The sequence below is a fragment of the Cavia porcellus genome, unplaced genomic scaffold, assembly GCF_034190915.1.
Source record: "Cavia porcellus strain 051 isolate PalLab524CR breed Dunkin Hartley unplaced genomic scaffold, mCavPor4.1 scaffold_49, whole genome shotgun sequence".
NCBI classification, from domain to species: domain Eukaryota; kingdom Metazoa; phylum Chordata; class Mammalia; order Rodentia; family Caviidae; genus Cavia; species Cavia porcellus.
The window spans coordinates 3789025-3809010 of NW_026947532.1; the positions used below are offsets into that span (position 1 = coordinate 3789025).

At 56.0% G+C, this 19986-nt stretch overlaps 1 protein-coding gene across 15 annotated transcripts in view; it reads left to right on the forward strand.

The window, feature by feature from the left end:
* The window catches only part of Rapgef1 (Rap guanine nucleotide exchange factor 1), a 99725-nt gene that overhangs the window by 42362 nt on the left and 37377 nt on the right, over window positions 1-19986 (forward strand). For 10 of the 15 annotated variants that reach the window (XM_063244149.1, XM_023565418.2, XM_013153334.3 and 7 more), the window contains 4 exons: window positions 8577-8716; window positions 9194-9307; window positions 13955-14133; window positions 17202-17358. In XM_063244149.1, coding sequence (XP_063100219.1) covers window positions 8577-8716; window positions 9194-9307; window positions 13955-14133; window positions 17202-17358 — 590 coding nt within the window. The remainder of the gene's footprint in view (window positions 1-8576; window positions 8717-9193; window positions 9308-13954; window positions 14134-17201; window positions 17359-19986) is intronic. The other 5 variants (XM_063244152.1, XM_063244151.1, XM_013153337.2 and 2 more) reach the window with 1 other exon arrangement.

A 19986-nucleotide genomic window follows, 5' to 3' on the forward strand; every position in this document is an offset into this window, starting at 1 on the left:
GGGGTAGGTATCTCACAAACGCATGGTCGATGGCCTTTTAGCGCATGCACTGTCATAGACCACCAGGGTGAAGGCCGTGAGGATGAGGAACCTCTTTTCTTTGAAGAGTCCCTTTCCTGTATCAGAGCCAGCCCCAGGTGGCAAGCCCAGGCATTCCTGGGGTCCCCCACTCTCCACCGCCCACTGTTTAGGAATGGAGACTCTGTCCAGAACACCACTCCCAGTTGGGGAGCCAACTGACAGTGGCCTCATCCTCTTGGCCGATACAGGCCTTCAATGTGCATCACCACTCACAGCACCCTTCCTGGCCTTCCCAGCATGCGAGCTGCAAGTCTCCTCCACTGGCCTGCGTGGCCATCGATGGACGCAGCTCACACAGCTTCCCGTGGGCCATGGCTTTCCAGTGGGCACAGACACAGAACCGTGCTAGCCAGGTGGACGGCCAGGGGTGGGATGGGGGCAGCCAGGGGTAAGCGCTGCACCCTGTACTTAGCAAGACCCAGGCCCATGTCGTTCAGAAACACCTCCCAGCTCCACACTGGCATCCACGCTGTCTGAACTGTGCCCAGCTGGCTCAGCACTGGCCCGAGGCTCAGTGGAGCACCGCAGGTTTGATCTGGCGCTGCCCTTGCTTCCCAGACTGTAAGGTGAGGTGAGGACATGCAGCTTGAGGGCCATTAGGAATCTCATGAGACTAGGCCTGTGAGTGCCTATGGCAGGGCCGCTCACTGTCACGGTCCTCACTGTGGCCCTGTGGCCTCATGCAACTGTGTTGCCTGACACAGGGCTGGACTGAGAGTGGAGGGCATGGATTTCAGGCTCTGCATCGGTGACGTTCTGGCTGTGCCTACCCCAGTGTCTTGATTACTTTTCTCTCATTGCTGAGACAAATACCTGGCACCCAAAATGAAGGAAGGGAAAGATTTTAAGCTCACAGGTTGTGGGAGTTTCAGTCCACCATCAGCTGGCTCCAAGGCAGGGTGGCACATGGCTGAGGACAACAGTTCACGGTGGCCAAAGACGGCAAAAGCAACAAGGGCGGAAGGGGAAGATCGAGAAAGGCCTCTTTCTGTCCCCTGAGTTATAGGCAGGCCACACCCACTTGGGTGTAAGCACTCACACCCAGAATCCAAGCACTGGACCAGGAATCAGTCACTGTAGAAGCCTGACTCCACGACCAATGAGGCTGGGGGGTGTCCAGACACAAACCATGCCACCCAGGATGGCTTTACATATTCACCCCAGAATTCTTTCTAATTCTTTTTCGTTAGCACATTTACAGTACACAACAGTCACATCGTGTAGTTTTTCTTGCTCTTTATGCCATGTGCTGTGTAAGCCTGCATGTCTGACTTATTTCGCATTATGGCCTCGGAGATACCTGGCCTTTACCCTCCTTATGGCTGAGCGGTGCTTGCTGTGTGTCTCCCTGGTGGGCTCGAGGCTGTGGCTCTGACTCAGCACCTCCCGCAGAAGAGGGTTGAGCACAGGCCAGTGACTTTGAGCCCCCCCCGCCCCCCCAGGAGGAGCGGGCCCATGCTTGTCCTAAGGCCAAGTCCTCTGCCGGGGGCTTCTCCCAACTCTGGCATCTCTCAAGTGCATAGTGAGAGCACTCGGCATGGCCCTAACCTGCCTTGTCAGAGACTGCCTGCTTCCCTGAGGTCACAGAGGGGATGTCACTGGTGACCTCCCTCCACGCACTTCTGTCCCTCCCTACCCAGCCAGCACAGCAGCTCCCCGCTCCCTCCTCTTGCCCAGGAAGGAAATCAGTGAATTAGGTGCTTACTGACAAGCGCAGTCTCAGAGCATGGCTGACAGCACTGTGTCCTTGGGCTCCCCAAATGAGCACAGCAGAAGAGGAGGGAGTGGAAGCTATGCTGTCCTCACTAGGCCGCAGGCGACCCAGCCTCCAGCCCCAGGCAGCAGCGGGGCAGCATAGGTGCTGTAGGCAGACCGAAGTGCTGGCTTTCCCTGAAGAACCTACTGTGCTCAGAACCCCTGTCCACTCTGTGGTGGCATTTGGGTGCCCACTGTGGCATTTCTAAACTGACTCCATGTGAGCAGAGCACTGTGACCTTAGGAGATGCTGTCCCCAGCCTCCCTATGACACCCACCTGACCCAGAATAGAGGCAGGCCCAGCTCCTCCGTGCACCTCTGTAGCAGTAGCACACAGCCAGAGTGTCACTTTCAGTGCCGTAGTGCCCTCTTCCAGAGACCACAGCCACATTGTGGTTGGTGATGTTCCAAAGTCATTCACGGATTCTTCCACATGGCCTCCAGCAAGCCCATTCATTCATGCCAGTTACTGGGGCAAGTGCCAGGAACCAGAAAGAGCAGGACTTGATCTTGTCAGGGTCTTAGGGGACATGTCAGGAGAGCCCTTCTCCCCAAATTCTAGAAGTTGGAAAGCAGACTGTGAGATGAGGGGATACCACAGATAGAGACCGAGTGTCTGACACAGCCTTGCTGGAAAGGTGAGCCTTGCTCTGCAAGCCCAGTGAGCCTCCCAGCCTTGAACCCCAGGATCAGAGCAGTGGACATGTGGACAACGCTGCAGCAAGCACGTGGGAGGCGGCTGGGCACTGTTAGTGCCTGCAGGAGCACTTTTGGGCCACGTGTGTGCCTAGCAGTGGTGCCCAAGGGTAGCAGGTGCCTTCGTGTGGTAAGCAGCCACGTCAGGGGAGGCTCCTTGCTGTCACCTGCACTGGCGTCTGCCAGCGCTTGTTTTTCTCTTTCTTCACCCAGGCGTGTGTGTGCAGTAGCGTCTCTGCGTGGCTTTAGTTTATCATTTCCTGATGGCAGATGGGTGTGTGCTGATGTGCTGATGAAGCAGGTGTCGTCCGTGGGGAGGCATCCATAGCTCTGAGTGCTTTCTTCATTCTTCCTGGTCAGCACAGTGGGGAAGATGGCAGCCCTGTCCACCATGAGCCCAGATCTGAGTAGAAGCCTGGTGTCTTTGTGGATGGTGGCCCCCTGTGCCTCCTCTGCTCTGCCCAGCCCGAGAGCAGTGGCCAGCACTGCTTCAGCTTTCTGCTGTCATCTTCTGTGTGCCCACAGCTCCCCTCCTCGGGCCTGTTTTTAGCAAATGCACAGAAAGTGGGCATCGTTTGGAGAGCCAGACTCGAAGGGCCTCCATAAGGCCAGGGAAGGCCTGGTGACAGTGCAGTGGCCTCCAGTGGGTCCACCAGCTGCCACTCACTGAGAGACCAGTGAGGACGCACTGTCTTCTCTCCCATGTGCGGAGTAGGGAAGATTTTGCTCTGTCGAGTGCTTGAATTTTATGAGATCATTTTAACTCTTGTTGAGAAAGAAAGAAGATACATGCAGTGTTTGTTCGAGCAGTGTCCGGAGGCGTCAGCATCCAGGACAGATAGTGATGTGGGCAGATTTTCCAGTCAGGGAACCCACACTGTTGCAAAGCTACAAATCACAGAGTGCATTCACAAGTGGATCGATGCAGCTTTGCTGCAGGTGGGCGAGCACAGGAAGTGAGGGGCCAACCACAGGAGCCTCGGAACCGGACTGCCACCTGGGCAGAGGCGCTCAGGGCAGTGCATGCCGGACCCCAGCAGCCGCTCCCCTCCACCACCCGAGCTGCCCTGCCCAGCAAAGCAGCCACCAGGGCTGATGCAGATGCTGCCCCTGCCACTGTGCAGTGTTCTCTGTGCCGTGTGGATCTGACTCATCCTCTGTGCCTTGCACACACGCAAGCATGAAGTGTTTAAAATTCTGTTGTAATTTCACTTCGGGAAGACCCTTGAAAAAACGGGCTCTGCAGTGTAATTTCCTCTGGGCGAAGATGTGAGGACTAGGAGGAGAGTGAGTAGTGAAGCTGCCCAATTCTGGGTGGCACAGGAGCAGAGTTCTTTGGGCTCTGCCCAGCAGACCAGTGATTGGCCACTGGGAAGGACGGGTTGGGAATGCACTGTATGCACTCATGCGTGTGCCTGTGTGTAGCACTGTTGGTGAGGTCACCGGTACTCAGTGTTGTGCAAAGGCCCGCACTGGCTTCTCACCCTGCTATCCATGGCCACTCCAAGGCAGTTTGAGAGACCTTAGAAATCCCCTGAAGCCTGTGCCACTGGCCCCTGGGGCTGAAGGAAAAGCTAACAGCCTCCAAGTAAAGTCTAGCCTAGTTCCTGCTGCCCTCGATTCCCAGTGTCGTTCCACTGTCAGGATGGTCCCCTTTCTCCACCTGATTTATCACTCCTTGGGCTGGAGCTGGCTGTGCTGTTGCTCCTAATTATTCGAGAGATTTATGGGCAGCGTTGCACTGCTCGAGTGCTGACCTGGCTTCCCAGCACACCCCTACACTCACTGGAGTTGCAGGTGGGGCGGGGGGGCCAGAGATGAAGGGGAGGGCTAAAGCCACTTCCTAGGTTCCCTTCCAACCCCAGGATAGAGCTGCCTGTGGTCTCTGGTCATCATCAGGGCCAGCCCTGCACTGTCTCCAGCCTAAGAGGGTTTTCTGGTGACCTGCACGCTCCCTTGCTCACCCTGGTTCCATCCTGGTTGTGATGCTGGGCTCTGCACCTGGCTCCATACATGCCTTACACAGCTCAGGATGGTAGACCTCAGAGGAGGTGGGAGCCGGCTCGCCCAGCCCAGGTCGCTGCGAACCAAGAAGCCATGTGTCCCACCCAGGCTTGCCATTCATGGCGCCCATCTGTCCTGCCTTTGATCTCAGAGGAATGGCTTACTGGCACCCCAACTGGCTCCAAGCCTGCCTGGTGAGGGATGTCATCAGGCTCAAGGACAGCAGTGAGATGGATGCAGAGGGGGACGAGTTATACCAGAGAGGAGCAGGAGAGCAGCGCTGGCTTCTGTGAGGCTCCTGTGTGCTCGGGAGTGTGAACTGCGTGCTCAGCGTGCCACAGTGACCTGACGCAGCCTGTGCGCAGCTGGCCACTAAGAATCCAGTGCATGAGCAGCCCTGTTGCCCATCCCAAAGTAGCCAGCTGAGCTCCCTGTGCCAGGCGGGTGCCGCATGCCAGGCACTTGGGTAAGCACAGATGGGCCTTGACTTGACGGGGTTCCACCTGCCCGTTGCTGATGAGGGACCAGTCAGAAGTACCCTCACTCAGACTCCTCACCTCCTGACAGCTGGGACCACCTCTCGCAGCCAGCTTTACAGCAGGCGTGGAATAAATCGTGTGATTCACCTGTGCTCCAGGAACGCTGGTGTGGTCGACTGGAGCGCTCCTGTTGTTCCCTCCTGCAGGTGTGGGTGGGGCGGAGCTGGGGCTCACATGGGTGGTGCAGAGAAAGCTGAGAACCCCTGCCTCTGTGACCCCCAGCAGCACCTCCCTTACTCCATGTCACAGAGGCCCTTCCAAGGGCCTTCCAGACAGAGTGGCTGAGATCTAGAGGGGCCGCCTCCCGAGCCATCCAACCCCTTTAGCTACCCCCTGACCAGACACTGGGGTAGTGTGGAAATAGGAAGAAGGAAGTGTGAACCGGGAGGGAGAACCCACTCTGTCGGGGTGGAGGAGAGGGGAGCTAGAAGCACCTCAGAGTCCGGGAAGGCTGCCAGCCCACCACCCCGGGGCTGCCCCGGTGAGTGAGCCACTTCCTGGGGCCTGGCTCGTGCCTGGTTGTGCAGCGCGGGACCAAGAATTTGGCCACTTTTGTTGGGCACGGAGGTGCTTAGACTTACCCAGAGGAGTTTTGCAAAGTAATAAATTGCCAAAAAATTTAGAGTGCTCTTTTACTTTTAAAACCATGTTTGCTTTTCCATTTCGTAGAACAGTGTTTTGTCCTTCAATTTTCGGCCGATAGTATTTTCTGGGAACCATTGCCGTTGCTAAAAGAAGCTCCCCGTCTCCTGGGGTGTTTTGCCCGCTTGGCCGATTTGCACAGTTTTTTGAGTGTTTACTGAGCATCTGTGGGCCAGATACTGTGCTGGTACTGAGAAGCCAGGCAGGAACAACACATTCGCAGCCCCGGGGGATGTTGAAGGATATCCAGCCACACAGCCCGCACACGGCCCACAGGTGGGCTCTTGGGCCTGGCTGCCGTCATTGGGCGCAGGTTCCTCTGTGGTGTTGTATGGGTCAGTGCTTAATCCCTTTTTTTGTGGCCGAATGATACTCCATTGTGTGAATATGCCACACTACTCATTTGTGGACCCGTGGACATGGGAATTGTTTCTACCTTTTGACCGTTACAAAAAACACTGCCATGAGCTTTTTGGTATAAGTCTTGCAGAGATACGCTTTCGTGCCCCTGGCATGTAAGCCTAGGGGTAGAACTGCTGGGCCTTGTTTGCTGATCTTAGGAGGAGCCACCAGATGTTCCCCAGCCCAGCTGCACCACCTTACTTCTCGCCGACAGTACGGGCGGCCTCCCGGGCCCTCCATCCCCAGCAGCACCCGGCACCACCGTCTTGGTGCTGTGCTCAGCCTGGTACCGTGCTGGGGTGTGTCCCTGCCGGTGTAGTCTGCCTCTGCCCCTGGGTCATTGCCAGTTTGTGTCTCCTGGAAGTCTGCAGTGTTCACTCCCTTTAAATCGGATCATTTGTCCATTTTCATTGAGATGTCAACATTCTTTTATTTTTTCACTGGTTTTTTTTGGTTTGGTTTTTTCAGTGCTTGGAGTTGAACCCAGCAGGGGCCCAAGCGTCCTACTGCAGAGCTCTGTCCCCCACCAGGTTCTTGTATTTCCTGTCTAGAAATCCCTGGTCTGACACAATTTACAGATACTCTGTCCCATCCGGAGGTCGTCTTTCCACCTCCTGCTGGTATCATTGAAGGTGCAAGCATTTTTAATTTTGATGGAGTCCAGTTTATGTATTTTTACTTATGTTGCCCAAACTTTCAGGGTTACATCTCAGAGGCCATGGTCAAACCCAAGGTCAGAAGCACTCCAGTATTTTCTTTTAAGAGTGTTTTGGCTTTAACTCTTACATGTAGGTCTTTGATTCACTCTGAGTGAATCTGATACAAAATAGGGGGCCGAATTCATTTTGCATCTGATACAAAATAGGGGGCCGAATTCATTCTTTTGCACATCTGATTGTCCCAGCACCATTTGTTAAAACACTTGACTTCTCCACTGCACAGTCTTGACTTTTTTCTCAAAGACAGTTGCCAGATGCATGGGTTTATTTCCAACTTTGAGTTCCATACCATTGAGCTCCATGTCTGTCTGTCACCAATACTGTGGTCCCGAGCAGTACGGCTTTCTAGCAGCTGAAACATGCAAGTCATGGGCTTTGTTCTTCTCTGGGTGTGTTTTGGCTGTTCGGAATCACTTGTGTTACCATCCTGATTTGGGATTAGGATAAAGCCAGCTGGAATTCTCACAGAGGCTGCAAATCATCATCACTGATTATTGGAATCAAAATAGCAAGCCTTTTGTACCAGGAACATATTCCATTTATTTAATTTGTCTCTCATTTCTTTCAGCAATATTTTGTAGGGTGATTTTGTTTTGTTTTATTTGGGTACTGGCAGTCAAACTCAGAACCTCACACTTGCCAGGCGGGCGCTGTGCTGCTGAGCCTGGCCCCTAATATTTGTGTTAAATCTGTGTCTTATTTCGGGTAATATGAAAAGTGAAACTTCTCTACGTTCCATCTCAGAGTGTTCAGAACTACTCTGTAGAAATGTGTGTGCATTGATTTGCATCTGGTGACCGTACTGATGCTTGGAGGTTGTTTAGTTTTGCAGTGCTGAGGGATGAACCCGGGGCTACCTGCATGCTAAGCAAGCCCTGCAGCCCTGACGACACCCCCAGCCCTGTACCAGCAGGCGGAGTGCTCCAGGGTTACCCCGAGGAAGGTCACTCACATTCAGGCAGATTCAGCGTTCTGTCTCCCCTTCTAGGCAGGTGCTTTCTGCTCTTCCGCTTGCCCAGCTGTCCGGCGAGTGCAGCATCAGATGGGAGGGATGAGCATGGCCTTCCTGTCTCATCCAATCTTGGGAGAAGTTGCGTAACCCCTCGCCCCTGCCCGGAGCCTTGCGGACGTGGCTTCCGGTTCAGTCCCTTGGCCGCTGTGGGACTGGCTGTGTCACTTGTTGCGGTTCTTTGTTTCTTTCCTTTTTTGGTGCGTTTTAGTTTTCCATAATGACTGCACTCGTCCTAGGGCGTTTGGACCTGTACCTGAGGTAGCTTGCTTCTTCCTCCCTATCCCCGCCCCCTCCCTTCAACTCCTCCTTCCCTGCTTCTTTACAAAAGCTTGGTTTCTATTTTTTCTTCTGTTCTCTCTCCTTCTCTTGCCCCTTCTTGCCTTTCCCCCTCCCCAGCTGTCGCAGCTGGTTCGAGAGGGCCCCCACGGCTGTAGTTCTACCAGAGTGCTTTCATCTTAGCAGGGGCTCCTGGGCACTTGCTGGCCATCACGTGGACCTGTAAAGGACACTTCAGTGTTGGCAAGTTTTTCCCTTCCTGCCCATCAGCTGCTTTTGAAGCCCCCAGTTCTGAGCAGGCTCCCCTTGCCGGAGGTTGCAGTAACTGACACAGGAGAGCAGGGATGTGTTAACGGGTCCCCGCCAGTCAGGAGATCGGGGGGACAGCTCTGGGGAGCCTCAGCTTCTCCGCACCTTCTGCTAACAGCCGGTGCCCTCTGTGTCTTCAGACTCTCAGCGCTCTCACCTCTCCTCCTTCACCATGAAGCTGATGGACAAATTCCACTCGCCCAAAATCAAGAGGACGCCATCGAAAAAGGGCAAGCCAGCCGAGGTGTCTGTGAAGATGCCGGAGAAGCCTGTCAACAAAGTAAGCCGCCTCTCTCGGTGTTCCATCCTGGCCGTGCCAGCAGGGGCAGTGCTAGGTTTGGGTGCGGCTCTGGGGCCGTATGGACCTGAAATAGAGACCCTCACTCTGGGTTCTGAGTGACACTCGTGCATGGGAGTCCAGCCAGGAGCCGGGCGGCTCCCCTTGCCCTGCTGTGTCTCCCTCCACATGCCAGGGTCTTGCCCCGGGAGCCGCCTCCACCCTTGGTGCCCATTCCCTGGGCTCGCTCACACACAGGGAGGTTTGTGATGTCCGCAGGGCCTGCTTTTCAGCTCCAGGGTGCTGCTTTTAGGTGGGCGAGTTCTCTAATCCCAGCCAAAGGCACCCACTAGCACGAGCACCCCCAGCATGACCAGCCGAGCCAGACGTGCAAAACAGCTGTTGGTTTTCGCTGACCCTCCCTTCAGCCTGCAACGGCCGCTTCAAGCTCTGTAGGAATCCAGGTTTCCTCTCTTCCAGGAGGCAAGAGACAGATTTCTACCAGAGGGCTACCCTAACCCCTCGGATCTGGAGCAGCAGGCAGTAGAGTTTATGTCCACCAGTGCTGTGGCTTCCAGGTCCCAGAGGCAGAAGGTCAGTGTGACTTAAGAACGATCGGGTTTGCCTTGGCTTCTCCTGCATAGCCCTGCTCCGTGGTCCTGGGCTGGAAAAGCCTTTGCAGTGTCTTCGCGTCTCACTGGGTGGCAGCTGTGGGCAGAAGTGCAGGAGAGTCCTTGGGCCTCGGGCAGAAGCAGTGACCCGAGCTCCCTGGTCTGCAGAGAGAGTGCTGGAGTCCAGCCACAGCTTGGAGCCTGACTTGGTCTGGGCCGGAGGCGCTGTTGGCCCAGTGGGTTGGGGGTGGGGGAAGAGTCTCCCCTCTGGAGAGCGGCAGCTCTCTCCTGGCACTGCTGAGGTGGTGGCAGTGGCACAGGAGACGAAGTACCCCAGGGTCACTCAGCCTTTTCCCTGCAAGACCAGGAGCCAGAGCGCTAGTGTCATCCAGGCCAGCGGGACCTCTCCCAGCCCATGCCATGTGGCTTGCATTGGTTCTCAACTCTTCACGACAGCCCTGGCAGGGCCCGTTTTGCTGAACAGGAAGCCGAGTCTTAAGAGAAGCACTTAACCAGAGTCCACAGTAGGAAGATGGCAGTGAGATTTTAACACAGGCTGCTGGAGGTCAGGTCTGGATTCTCACTGTATTCCCTTTCTTTAAGAAAGAAAGTCAGAGTTCACTTTTAATACCTCACAGATCTTACCATTAATCCCAATGTACTGCTGTGCGTGATAATAAACTTAACAACACAAGGTAAAATAAGCTTTGTCAAGAAATAGACCCTTCACCCTGCGGTGATCCTTTGTCCCAGGACTGTTGTCCAGCCTTCAGTTTTATGCAGCTGAAGAACCACTAACTCCCCTTTCCTGAAATAGAGTTCTGTTTTGAGATAGGGAAGGTTGAGACAAGGTCTCATTTTATAGTTCAGACTGGCCTTGAACTTGGGACAGTCCTGCCTCAGCCTCGCAAGCGCTGGGATTACAGGTATGCACCACCAAACCCAGCCAGAGTTCTTAATCTTGAAAGTCATCTACTTTTGGTTTCCAAGTTGGCTAGCAGAATGTCTTAAAAGCCTAGTTAAAGGAAGAAAAGTGAAAGTTTTAGAGCTACCAATCTTTTGTGGAGCCCCAGTTTTTCATCCCCCACCTGAAGGGAAGTGGAAGGAGCAGAGGGAAGCACTGAGCCCGCGGGGACCTGCAGCTGGACTGAAGGAGGCAGACAGGTGGAGGTGTAGTCCACCCCACCTTCTATTGCACCCTGGCCAGCACTGGCCTCCAGGGGGAAGATGAGCTGGCTGCCAGTGCTGGTCCAGGAGGCTCAGCGGAGGATGACTTCTGGTCAGCTTTGCTCTGCTGCTGAGCTGTTGCACTGCTTTTGAACTTTTTCCCGTTTTATTCAGTCTCCCAGCAGAGGTCACGGAGGCTTATATGATGTGAAAGCTTAGCAGGGTGCCTGCAGAACCCCAGGAGACCCTGGACACTTCCAGGGGTCACCATAGGAAGGTGGAGCAGTGTGACTGAGTATCCAGGGACTGGGGATCCAGTGACTGAGTATCAGGACTGGGGATGCGGTGAACCCCTCCCACCCACAGGGCAGTGCCCCTCACGGGCGACCATTAGCCCCAAACAGCAGCAGCTCCAAGACAAGGCCTGCTGTGTGCAAGGAGCCGCAGGCAAGACCTTCACCCCAGGGACCCCAGGCCCATGTGGCCTGGCCACCCAGGGGGCCCAGTCCAGTGCTGACTGCTGTCTTCCACCATCCCTCGCCAGCACTCTGGCTGCTCAGAGGCAGCATGCCTGTGCCCCCTCTCTTGTGCCAGCCGGCCTGCGTGGGTTTCTCTGCCAAGATGCGTGGGAAGCTGAAGCCAAGTTGGTGGCAGTGCAGCTGCAGATTCGCCGCTTAGCAGAGCACTGTGTGCCCAGGCCCTGTCCCTGGTGCTGTCTGTGTGCTCCTTGTCATAACCCCGTAGGCAAGGGTCTGCTTGCCACTGCCACTCCCACTGCAGTGTGGACTCCAGCCCGGCCAGTCTGTCTTACCACCATTGTCTTCGTATCTCCGCAGATGAACGAGTAAACTTTTGGTGCTACTAGCCAGTCTTCCAGTGAGCTGCCATGTTGCAGTATCAGGAACTTTACTGTCACAGCTGACAGCCACACATGATGGAGTGGGCACTGTGCAGAGGTGGCCCAGAGGCCTGGTGACAGGCCTTGCCCTTTGTGAAACATAGCAGGGAGGAGCCTGGAGCTGGGCAGGAGGCTTCCAAGCAGCTCTTTGCCCTGCCAGGGTGACTCAGAGGGAGGAGTCCTGGGAGGAGCCCTGCACAGCTGAAACAGCCCCTGACACCCACCCCCAGCCCAGGTTTGCACTGTCCCAGCAGTGCCCTGGGTGACATGGGCCTCTGTGGGGTCCAGAGCAGGCTGCAGTGGGGGGAGGGCTGAGGAGTGGCTGGGGGTGGCCAGCTTGTCCGCCCTGGTTGAGAGCAGAGCCAGGTCCAGGTGACGCGCACAGCAGGAAAGCCTGCTGGGTTCTCCCGTCTGGGCCTCCTGCTCGTTTATGACACTCATGCTGGGGTCCGGGGGATTACCATTACACTTCTTTACTTCTTGCAGTACTCTTTTCCACTCTGCCTCCCCAAGCTCTGGAGTCAGGTAGGCCAGGTTCAGATTCCAGCCCAGCAGCCAGGTCCTTACGTGCCTCAGTGTCCTCAGCTGGGAGGTGATCGAGGCTCCTCTGCACTGCTGTGTAGCCCCAGTCCAGAGGTCACCCACAAAACACGGATCACTGCAGAATGCCAGTGAGCTGTGGCTGGGCCGGTCTCCTTCCCTCTGTGAGCTTACGTCTCCTGTCCCCTGTCCTCTGTCTGCTACTGCATGTGCAGCCTCTGTCGCAGTGTAGCCTCTGTTAAATGTTTGAGCTACTTCCATCCCCACCCTCCTACTGCCCCTTGTGCTGACCTCAGTAGTGACCCAGGCAAGCAGAGAGCACGGCGTGGCCTTGGGACAGCCCTCGCAGCACTGGTGGCCTCCTGGATGTGTGGGCTGCTGTGAGCTTCATGGCTGAGCAAGCTCCTGGCTGCGGTTATCACCATGTGACCTTCGGACCCGGGGCCCCCAAGACTGTGTGCTCAGGGGTGGATTAGGCCCTGCCTGGCTTTGCTAAGTCACTGGTCAGCCTGGCTCTCACCTGGCCAATTCCATCTCTGTAGTGACAGGAAAAGGCTCTCTTCCCACTGAGGTCCCTTGCTCTTGGGGTGCTTCCCACCCCCCGGGTCACCCCTTTCCCTCTTGTACAGGGACACATTTTCTTAAAGTGTTTCCTGTTTCATGCCGAGTTTCACCCTTGCTGGCTCTGAGCACTTCCTGGTATGCCAGGCAGCCGTGTCTGTCTGCAGGCACCTCACGGTCGGCTGCCCAACCTACTCCTGGCCAGGGTATCCGGAAGGGAGAAACAGTGCCTGGCCCTCGAGAGGGCAGGGAGCAGGCGCCTCAGGTAGTGAGAGGGGTGACAGAGCCAGGGCACAGAAGACCCGTGATGGGCAGGAGGAGCATGCTCCCCTCTAGGGTGTCGCTGTGGACACTTCGGGAGTTGTCCACAAAAAACCACCAGGGACTCTGGAGGTTGTCTGCCAGGGAAGCTGTTCCTTATTGACCCCATTCGTAAAGTTTTCATTTGATGTTTCTGTGAAATACAGAAATTTCTGTATTGATATTCCCTATCATTTTAGAAGAAAAGTTAGCGTTCAAAATCATAACTACTTTTGGGCCAGGCTTGATGGTACATGCCTATACTCCCAACACTTGGGAGGCTGACGCAGGAGGACTGCCACATGTTTGAGGCCAGCCTGGGCTACATAGTGAGTTCAAGGCCAGCCTAAGGTACATAGAAAGACCCTGTCTCAAAAAAATAAATAAATAAATAAATAACCACTTTTCATTATGTTTTTGTCCCTTGTTTATATACTTACATGTTACTATTAATTAGCTTCTCCTGGAAGGTGCCTTCTGGGCCCGCAGAGTGTGGTGGCGGCCTTCCCAGGACATGCCACCCCGCCGTGTGTCAGCTGCTGCCTACCCGGCTTCAGTGGGTTGTGCACTTGAAGGCTTCGGCCCTCAGTAGTCACCCTCGGTTTCCCTGCCCCGCCTGCCAGGGTCACTCGAGAGGGGCTGGGACTGAGGTCCTGGTCTCTGCAGTCGGGAAGGGGGATGGGGTGAGGGTTTGTGCTGGGAAAGCAGGCACATGGGGCTCTGTGTTCTCTTCCTCAGGAGCAACCCCATTCCCTCCATGTCGCCCCAGTCAGCCCGACTCCCAGCCCCAGCTCTCGGGTGCCCTGGAGTGTAGCTCCCCAGAAGGGCTGCTGTGGACTGGGGCTGAACCATGCTACGGGTAATTCTAGACTTGCTTCACATGTGTGCTAGGAGTGGTTCCCTCCCTGGCCGAGGTCGGGATGTCAATCGCTGGGCAAGGCTAGCAGTGCCACCTTGGTGCAGCTGGCGAGGACAGGGAAGAGAGTGATGGTCGGGCCTCCCTCATCCCTGGCTTCTGTCTGCGGGTCACAGCAAACCGCCCAGCCTGGCTCCTGCCGCCTCTCCCTCACAGTGCCCTCCAGCTAGTTCAGAGGGAATTTCGTGCTTTCAAAGTAGCTCCTGTAAACTCTCCCCTCCCTCCTTAAGCCTGACATTTCTTTTCAGAACCTGAGCTGGCTGGAAGAGAAGGAGAAGGAAGTGGTCAGCGCCTTGCGCTACTTTAAGACCATTGTGGACAAAATGGCCATCGACAAGAAGGTGCTGGAGATGCTGCCAGGCTCCGCCAGCAAGGTGCTGGAGGCCATCCTGCCCCTGGTGCAGACCGACCCGAGGGTCCAGCAGAGGTGAGTCCTGGTGCGTCGGGCCTGGGAGGTGTGCAGGCACTTGGGTTGGGGTGCAGTCGGGAAGGGGACTTTTCTATATCGCCTGTGCCCTGCCCAGCTGTCCCCAGGCTGCCTGACATCCATGATCTCCCTGAAGTCTGGTCCCCAGGCAGCTCACCACTGTCCTGGGTGTGGGCACCATGAGACCTGCGGCACTGCCTCCATAGCTCATAGGCAGCAGCTGGGTTGATAGGCACATTTCCGCCCGCACCTCATGCCCGCCCTATGGCACGCCACCTGGTCCTGCCAGGAGAGTCTGCAGCTTCTCAGGTGGTTGGACCAGAAGAGCCCAGGGCCCTGTTAGAGCATGAATGGTGACACGCTGGTGGGGACTCCCAGACAGCGGGGGCTTTTGTCCAAAACTGCACTGCTCGAGTGAGTTTTCTGCTGTGAGGCTGGTGAGCTGCTCTCCCCATGCTGCTGCTTCAGCCTAGAAAGCTCATCCAAGCCCGAATTGTCAGGGAGCTATTTCGGCTCTCAAGATGACTTCATGCTCAGCTGGCCTGTGGGGCTGAGCTTTGATGAGCGGCTTTCAGAACTCAGCAGTGAGGTTCGGTTTTCTTCTCGGAGACAGAGCTGGGTCTTTATTTCTGCGAAGCCGGCCATCAGGGCTGCCCTGCAGTTCTGCTGAGTGGGGGGCCGTGTGGGGGCTTAGTGGGAAGCAGCCTGGCGCAGGCAAGGGCAGTGCTGCTGTCCCAGGAGCCAGCAGGGGCGAGCTCGGCTGTCAGCAGTGCTGCTCCCAACAGGGAAGAGACCTTAGCCCACCCCCTGCGCAACACAGTGCTGGCGATGGGCATGGTGGCTACCCTGGGGCTTTGAGGACAGGACAGTGACAGGATACCACAATGTCGATCCAGCACTTAGAGGCGGCAGTGGGGGTGGGCCCGAGGGAAAGGCAGGGGCACAGCCAGCAGACTGGGGGTCTTGGGAGAAGGGCAGCAGAAGGATAGGATGGTCACTTCCCTGTGACCTTCTGGTGGAGGACCCTTGGGGAATCCATGGTGGTGTCAGCATGGCTAACCCTGGGCTGTCACTGGGACCGGGCCTGGTCCCACAGACCTGACACAGTGCACCCGTCCACCAGGACTGACTCCTCATGCTTTTGGGAACTCGGGAGTGTGCTGTCTCTCCTGCCAACATCTTCAGTGGGACCCCCGAGTGGAGTGAGGTGGAGGAGCCTGGAGGCCTAGAGCACTGAGGAAGGGTCCCCGTCCCCTCATTTGAGCTTCTCGCAGCATGCTCTTTGCTCCCATCTCTTACTGTAAATGGCCGTGTTTTGGAACCACTTCTACCTGTGCCTTCCATGGTAGATTTTGCCTTAATAACCTTTTTCTTGCTGTTGAGACAAAATACCCCACACCCAAAGTTAAAAGAAGAGAGGTTTATTTAGCCGAGTTTATGGAGGTCTCAGTCCATATCAGCTGGCTCCAAGGGAGGGTGGGGTGGCACAGAGAAGCAGTCCATGGCAGGCAGAGGGCAGCACAGTAGTGAAGGTGACAAGAGCGACCCTCTTTGCGTCCCTTACGTTCCGTGTAGACTGTCCACCCGTAGGGTAGGCAGCACTCACCAGGGCGGCGTGACCGAGTCCTAGAGTCCCACCGTGAGTCACCCCAGCCTCGCCCCCCTGCCCAGCGCTGCGTACCTCGGTCAGCCACTTCCTTGAGGCCCAGCCTTGCACAGCCACAGCAGAGACTTTTTTCAAAATTGTATCTGTGGCCCCTCAACACCTGCCTTATTTTTCCCTTTAGGAAGTAGAAGGAAGGAGTACATATATGCTCTTCATTTTTGTTTTTCTTTTATAGTGCATCAAGTTTGAAATGGGAAGATAACCCTTTCCAGAACTTCTAAGAAAAGTTATGTTTAGTTTTTTAAAAATATGCAGAAGATGTAAAACTTGTATATTTGGCTGCTCCTCTACCATCTCTGAAGCACTTCCAAAGTCCTCAGGCTTCTGTTTTATGTCTTGGCCTCACGATGTGGCTGAAACTGTACCTTACATACTTGTGTGCACACATCTTCACCATCACCTGCCCCGCCCCCTGCCCGTACCACACTTCCAATCTAAATGGGCTACATTAGCACTGGAGCCCACTGTGCCGGAGGAGGGCTCTGACAAGCACAGCTCTGTCTCCAATGTGGCTGTGCCCCTAAAGGGTCCTGCTTGTCACGATCCCACATCCAGGGAGACAGCACGGGACGGAGAGGCCACGTGCATGCAGGCAGGGCCCTGGGTTTGAGTCCCAGCATCATTAAAGAAACATCAGACAAACTGGCTGGTTCCTTGGGACCCTGCCAAGGGGGTTTGAGTCTCATTCTGGCCGAGGAGTGCACAGGCTTTGACCTGACCCAGTGGTAAGCAGCTGGACGGAGGGGACCTGGGCCTGCAGAGAAACGGCCTCAGAGTCTTGTGGAGCAGGAGCTTAGGATGGGATCTCTGTGTGTTTGGGAGATAAAAATTTTGTGACACAGAAAATGAAGCCTTGTGCTGGAAATGAGGAGAAAGGCTCAAGGGGAAAGGGGGTCATTTATTAAAGGGAAGTGTGGAACCACACATGGTGGTACATACCTGCAATTCCAGCAACTCCGAAGGCCGAGGCAGGAAGATCATAGGTTTGAGGCCAGCCTGCATAATTTAAGGGACCTTGTTTCAAAATAAAAAAGGCTGGAGCTGTTGCTCAGCAGTAGAGCCCCTCTGGTTTCAATGCCCTGCACCCCCCAGTAAAAGGAAGCATGGGTCTTCCTGAAAGAAACACTGCTGGCGTGATGGTACCTGTGATCCCAGCACCCGGGAGGTCGTTGCTGGAGGATCACTGAGAGTCCAGGGTCAGCCCAGGCTGCATAATGAGCTCGAAGCTGTGTGGAACTACACAGCAGGACCTGTCTCAGAAAGAAATCCAAAGAAAACAAAAAGATTGGTGCATACCCACTGGCGCCTGAGGAGCTGGTTCTGTGCTGCGTGCTGTTCTGGTAATGGCCGTGCTTTAGTCTTCCCTTTAACCTTCTCCATGAAAATCTTCTCTTGGCTCCAGCTCGGCCCTGTCATCCTGCTACAGCCGCGTGTACCAGAGCCTCGCCAACCTCATCCGGTGGTCAGACCAGGTGATGCTGGAAGGTGTGAACTCAGAGGACAAGGAGATGGTGACGACCGTGAAGGGCGTCATCAAGGCTGTGCTGGACGGAGTGAAGGTACGGGCATGGGGTCCTCAGGCGCTGGTCCCACCTGGGCACTGCCAGCCTGCTAGGTGAGGCACTGGCGTGGCCCACCGTGCACTGTCCTGCAGTGACATTGTCCCCCCAGGACAACTGCCAGCAACTGATACAAACCCTGGAAAGCTGGTGCAGAGAGCACAAGGGCACCAGGGAGCGTGGTGTGTTCCGTGTGCGCGAGTCTGAGGAGCACAGGGTGGCCCAGCACACTCTTCAGCTGAGGAATGAGGGGAGCCTGCCATGTGTCTGTGTTGTGTCTGTGTGGCTGTGTGTGTAAGGGAGTGCTGGGGCCTGCCGTGTGTGTGTATCAGCTAGGGAGTGCTGGGGCCTGCCGTGTGTCTGTGTCTGTGTGTGTGTGTATGTGTGTGTGTGTGCAAGGGGGTGCCAGGACCTGCTGTGTGTCTCTGTGTATGTGTGTGTGTGCAAGTGAGTGCTGGGGCCTGCTGTGTGTGTATGTGTGAGCCAGGGAGTGCTGGGGCCTGCCATTTGTGATGCTGACACTGGAACCCAGGACCTTTGTGCTTAGCTCTATACTTGGCCCACCTTTTCTTTTCTTTTTTCTTTTTTAAATACATTTATTTGGAGACAAGGCCTTGCTGAGTTATCCTCATTGGTTTAAGCTCGAGCTCCCCCTGCCTCAGCCTCCCACAGGGCTGGGAGGGTAGGTGCGGCCCCCACCCCCAAGCCTAGCTTGGAGATTGTTTTTGCATTGGTGGTTAGCAGGACTCCTGCCATATCCACAGCTGTATTTGTGTTCTGGATGCTCTTGGTGGGAAGGAAGGTGCAGTTGACGTGAGTAAGCGTTCCCCTGTGTTTATGTGCCCTCCACCCTGTGTAACTGGTTACTACTCAGGAGACAGGGACCATGTCCTGGGGCAAACTGGGCTCACAGTTGAGGAAGAAGCTGAGGCCGGGCAGACTCTCATGGGAAGCTGAGGCCTAGTGATGAGGTGGAAGAGCTCACAGGGCTCCAGGGTGGCGTGCAGTATGCCAGGCCTGGCTGCTATGAGTCCCCGCTTAGCACCCCCAGCCTGGACCATGAGCGTTCCCCAGCTGCCCAGCATGGAGCTCACCCTGCACAGGTGTAGTCACAGCACCAAGGCAGGACTGAATCCAGCGGGTAGACGGTGGTGTCAGGCCAGTGCAGCATGTGCTGGGCATCTTAGGCATGCGAGACTGCTACTGCTAATTCCAGTGCTCGTTGTGCACTTTGTAAGCTCAGCCTGGGTGACACTGCCTCTGCCTCCTCTCCAGACCCTGCCACCTGGACGTCCAGCTGAGGTTCTTAGCCTAGGTCAGGAGAGACTCCTCCACATGCATCCAGGCAGGGGTAAGGTGGTCCTGAAAGTCGCCCCTGGGCACAGAGGTCCTCGGAGCCAGGGCTGGGATGGCGTTGCGTGCTGCAGCCCACGCTCCTGAACGGGCACTGTGAAGAGAGGCTGCCTTGGCTCAAGGGACTGGGAGCCCCTTAGAGGATGTGTGGTCTGCAGCATTGATGTCTCTGCTCATCAAGTGACAGCCCAGCAAGTGACAGGGTCCTCCACTGGCTAAGCGGAGAGGCTCAGGTTGTGGCCCAAGGGAGCGTGGGACGCAGTCCCTTCTTCCATCACCCCGTCGGGTCCTTGCAGTGGCTCCTTGTAGCCGGCAGGGCTGGGTGCAGAGTGATTGCTCACACTTCCTCAGCCCGGCTCCTGGGATCCTGCTGTCACATCTCCTTATGGGGACGTGGTTGAGGTTTCCTCCTCCCAAACTGGTGCTGACGAGATACCGGAGCTGGCGCAGACAGCTGGAGAGCGAGGCCATCTCCATGGGGGCTCCGGGCTCCCAGGCAGGTTCCTCACGACGCCTCCGGTGAAATACGCACTGGGAGGAAAATGTCTCAGTTTTCACAGGGCACTGGGCGAAGAGAGAGAGCGAGCTGTGGAATTTGAGCTTTCTCACCACTGCCTGGGAGCAAGTAACTTTTCCACACTTGTTTTAAAATCTTTTAAATAGAACAGGGCCCTCCAGTTGAGGAGCTCTGAGTTCAGCTATTCACTTGTTAAGCAGTGTTGAACATGAATGTCTGTGTGTGGCCAAACTGGGGACAGTGCTGGGCAGAGGGCCTGGCCTAGGAGGACCCAGGACCACAGACAGGGCCACAGTCTGTGGCGTGGACAGGGGCAGAGAGGACAGCACACAGGATCAGGCCATGCCAGGGTACCCAGAGGCTTGTCCCCAAGGAGAGGCAGTGCAGAGCCTGGAGACAGGCGAGCCCTGGCTCTGTTCCCAGGGACCCCTCTAGGTGAGGGCAAGACACCGCCACACGCATCACCTGTGTCCTCCAGGAATGACAGCCCATTTCTCGGGAGCCTTTGCCCATGCTCCCACTGACAGTGCCAGCTCTAGGCGGGCGTGGTCACCCCTTCCGCAGGTGCGGGACCTGGATTGCAGTGGGGCATTGGTTGGTGGCAGGGCTGTGACTGGCCGCTCGATGCTGGGCCTCAGCGTGGTGCAGCCCCAGGACTCCTCTTATGGCCACCAGCCAGGGAGGCCTGCCCTACCGCCCTGGAGTGGGAGGAGCCTCCCAAGTGTCAGAGGCACTGCCCTCCTGGACAGAAGGGGCCC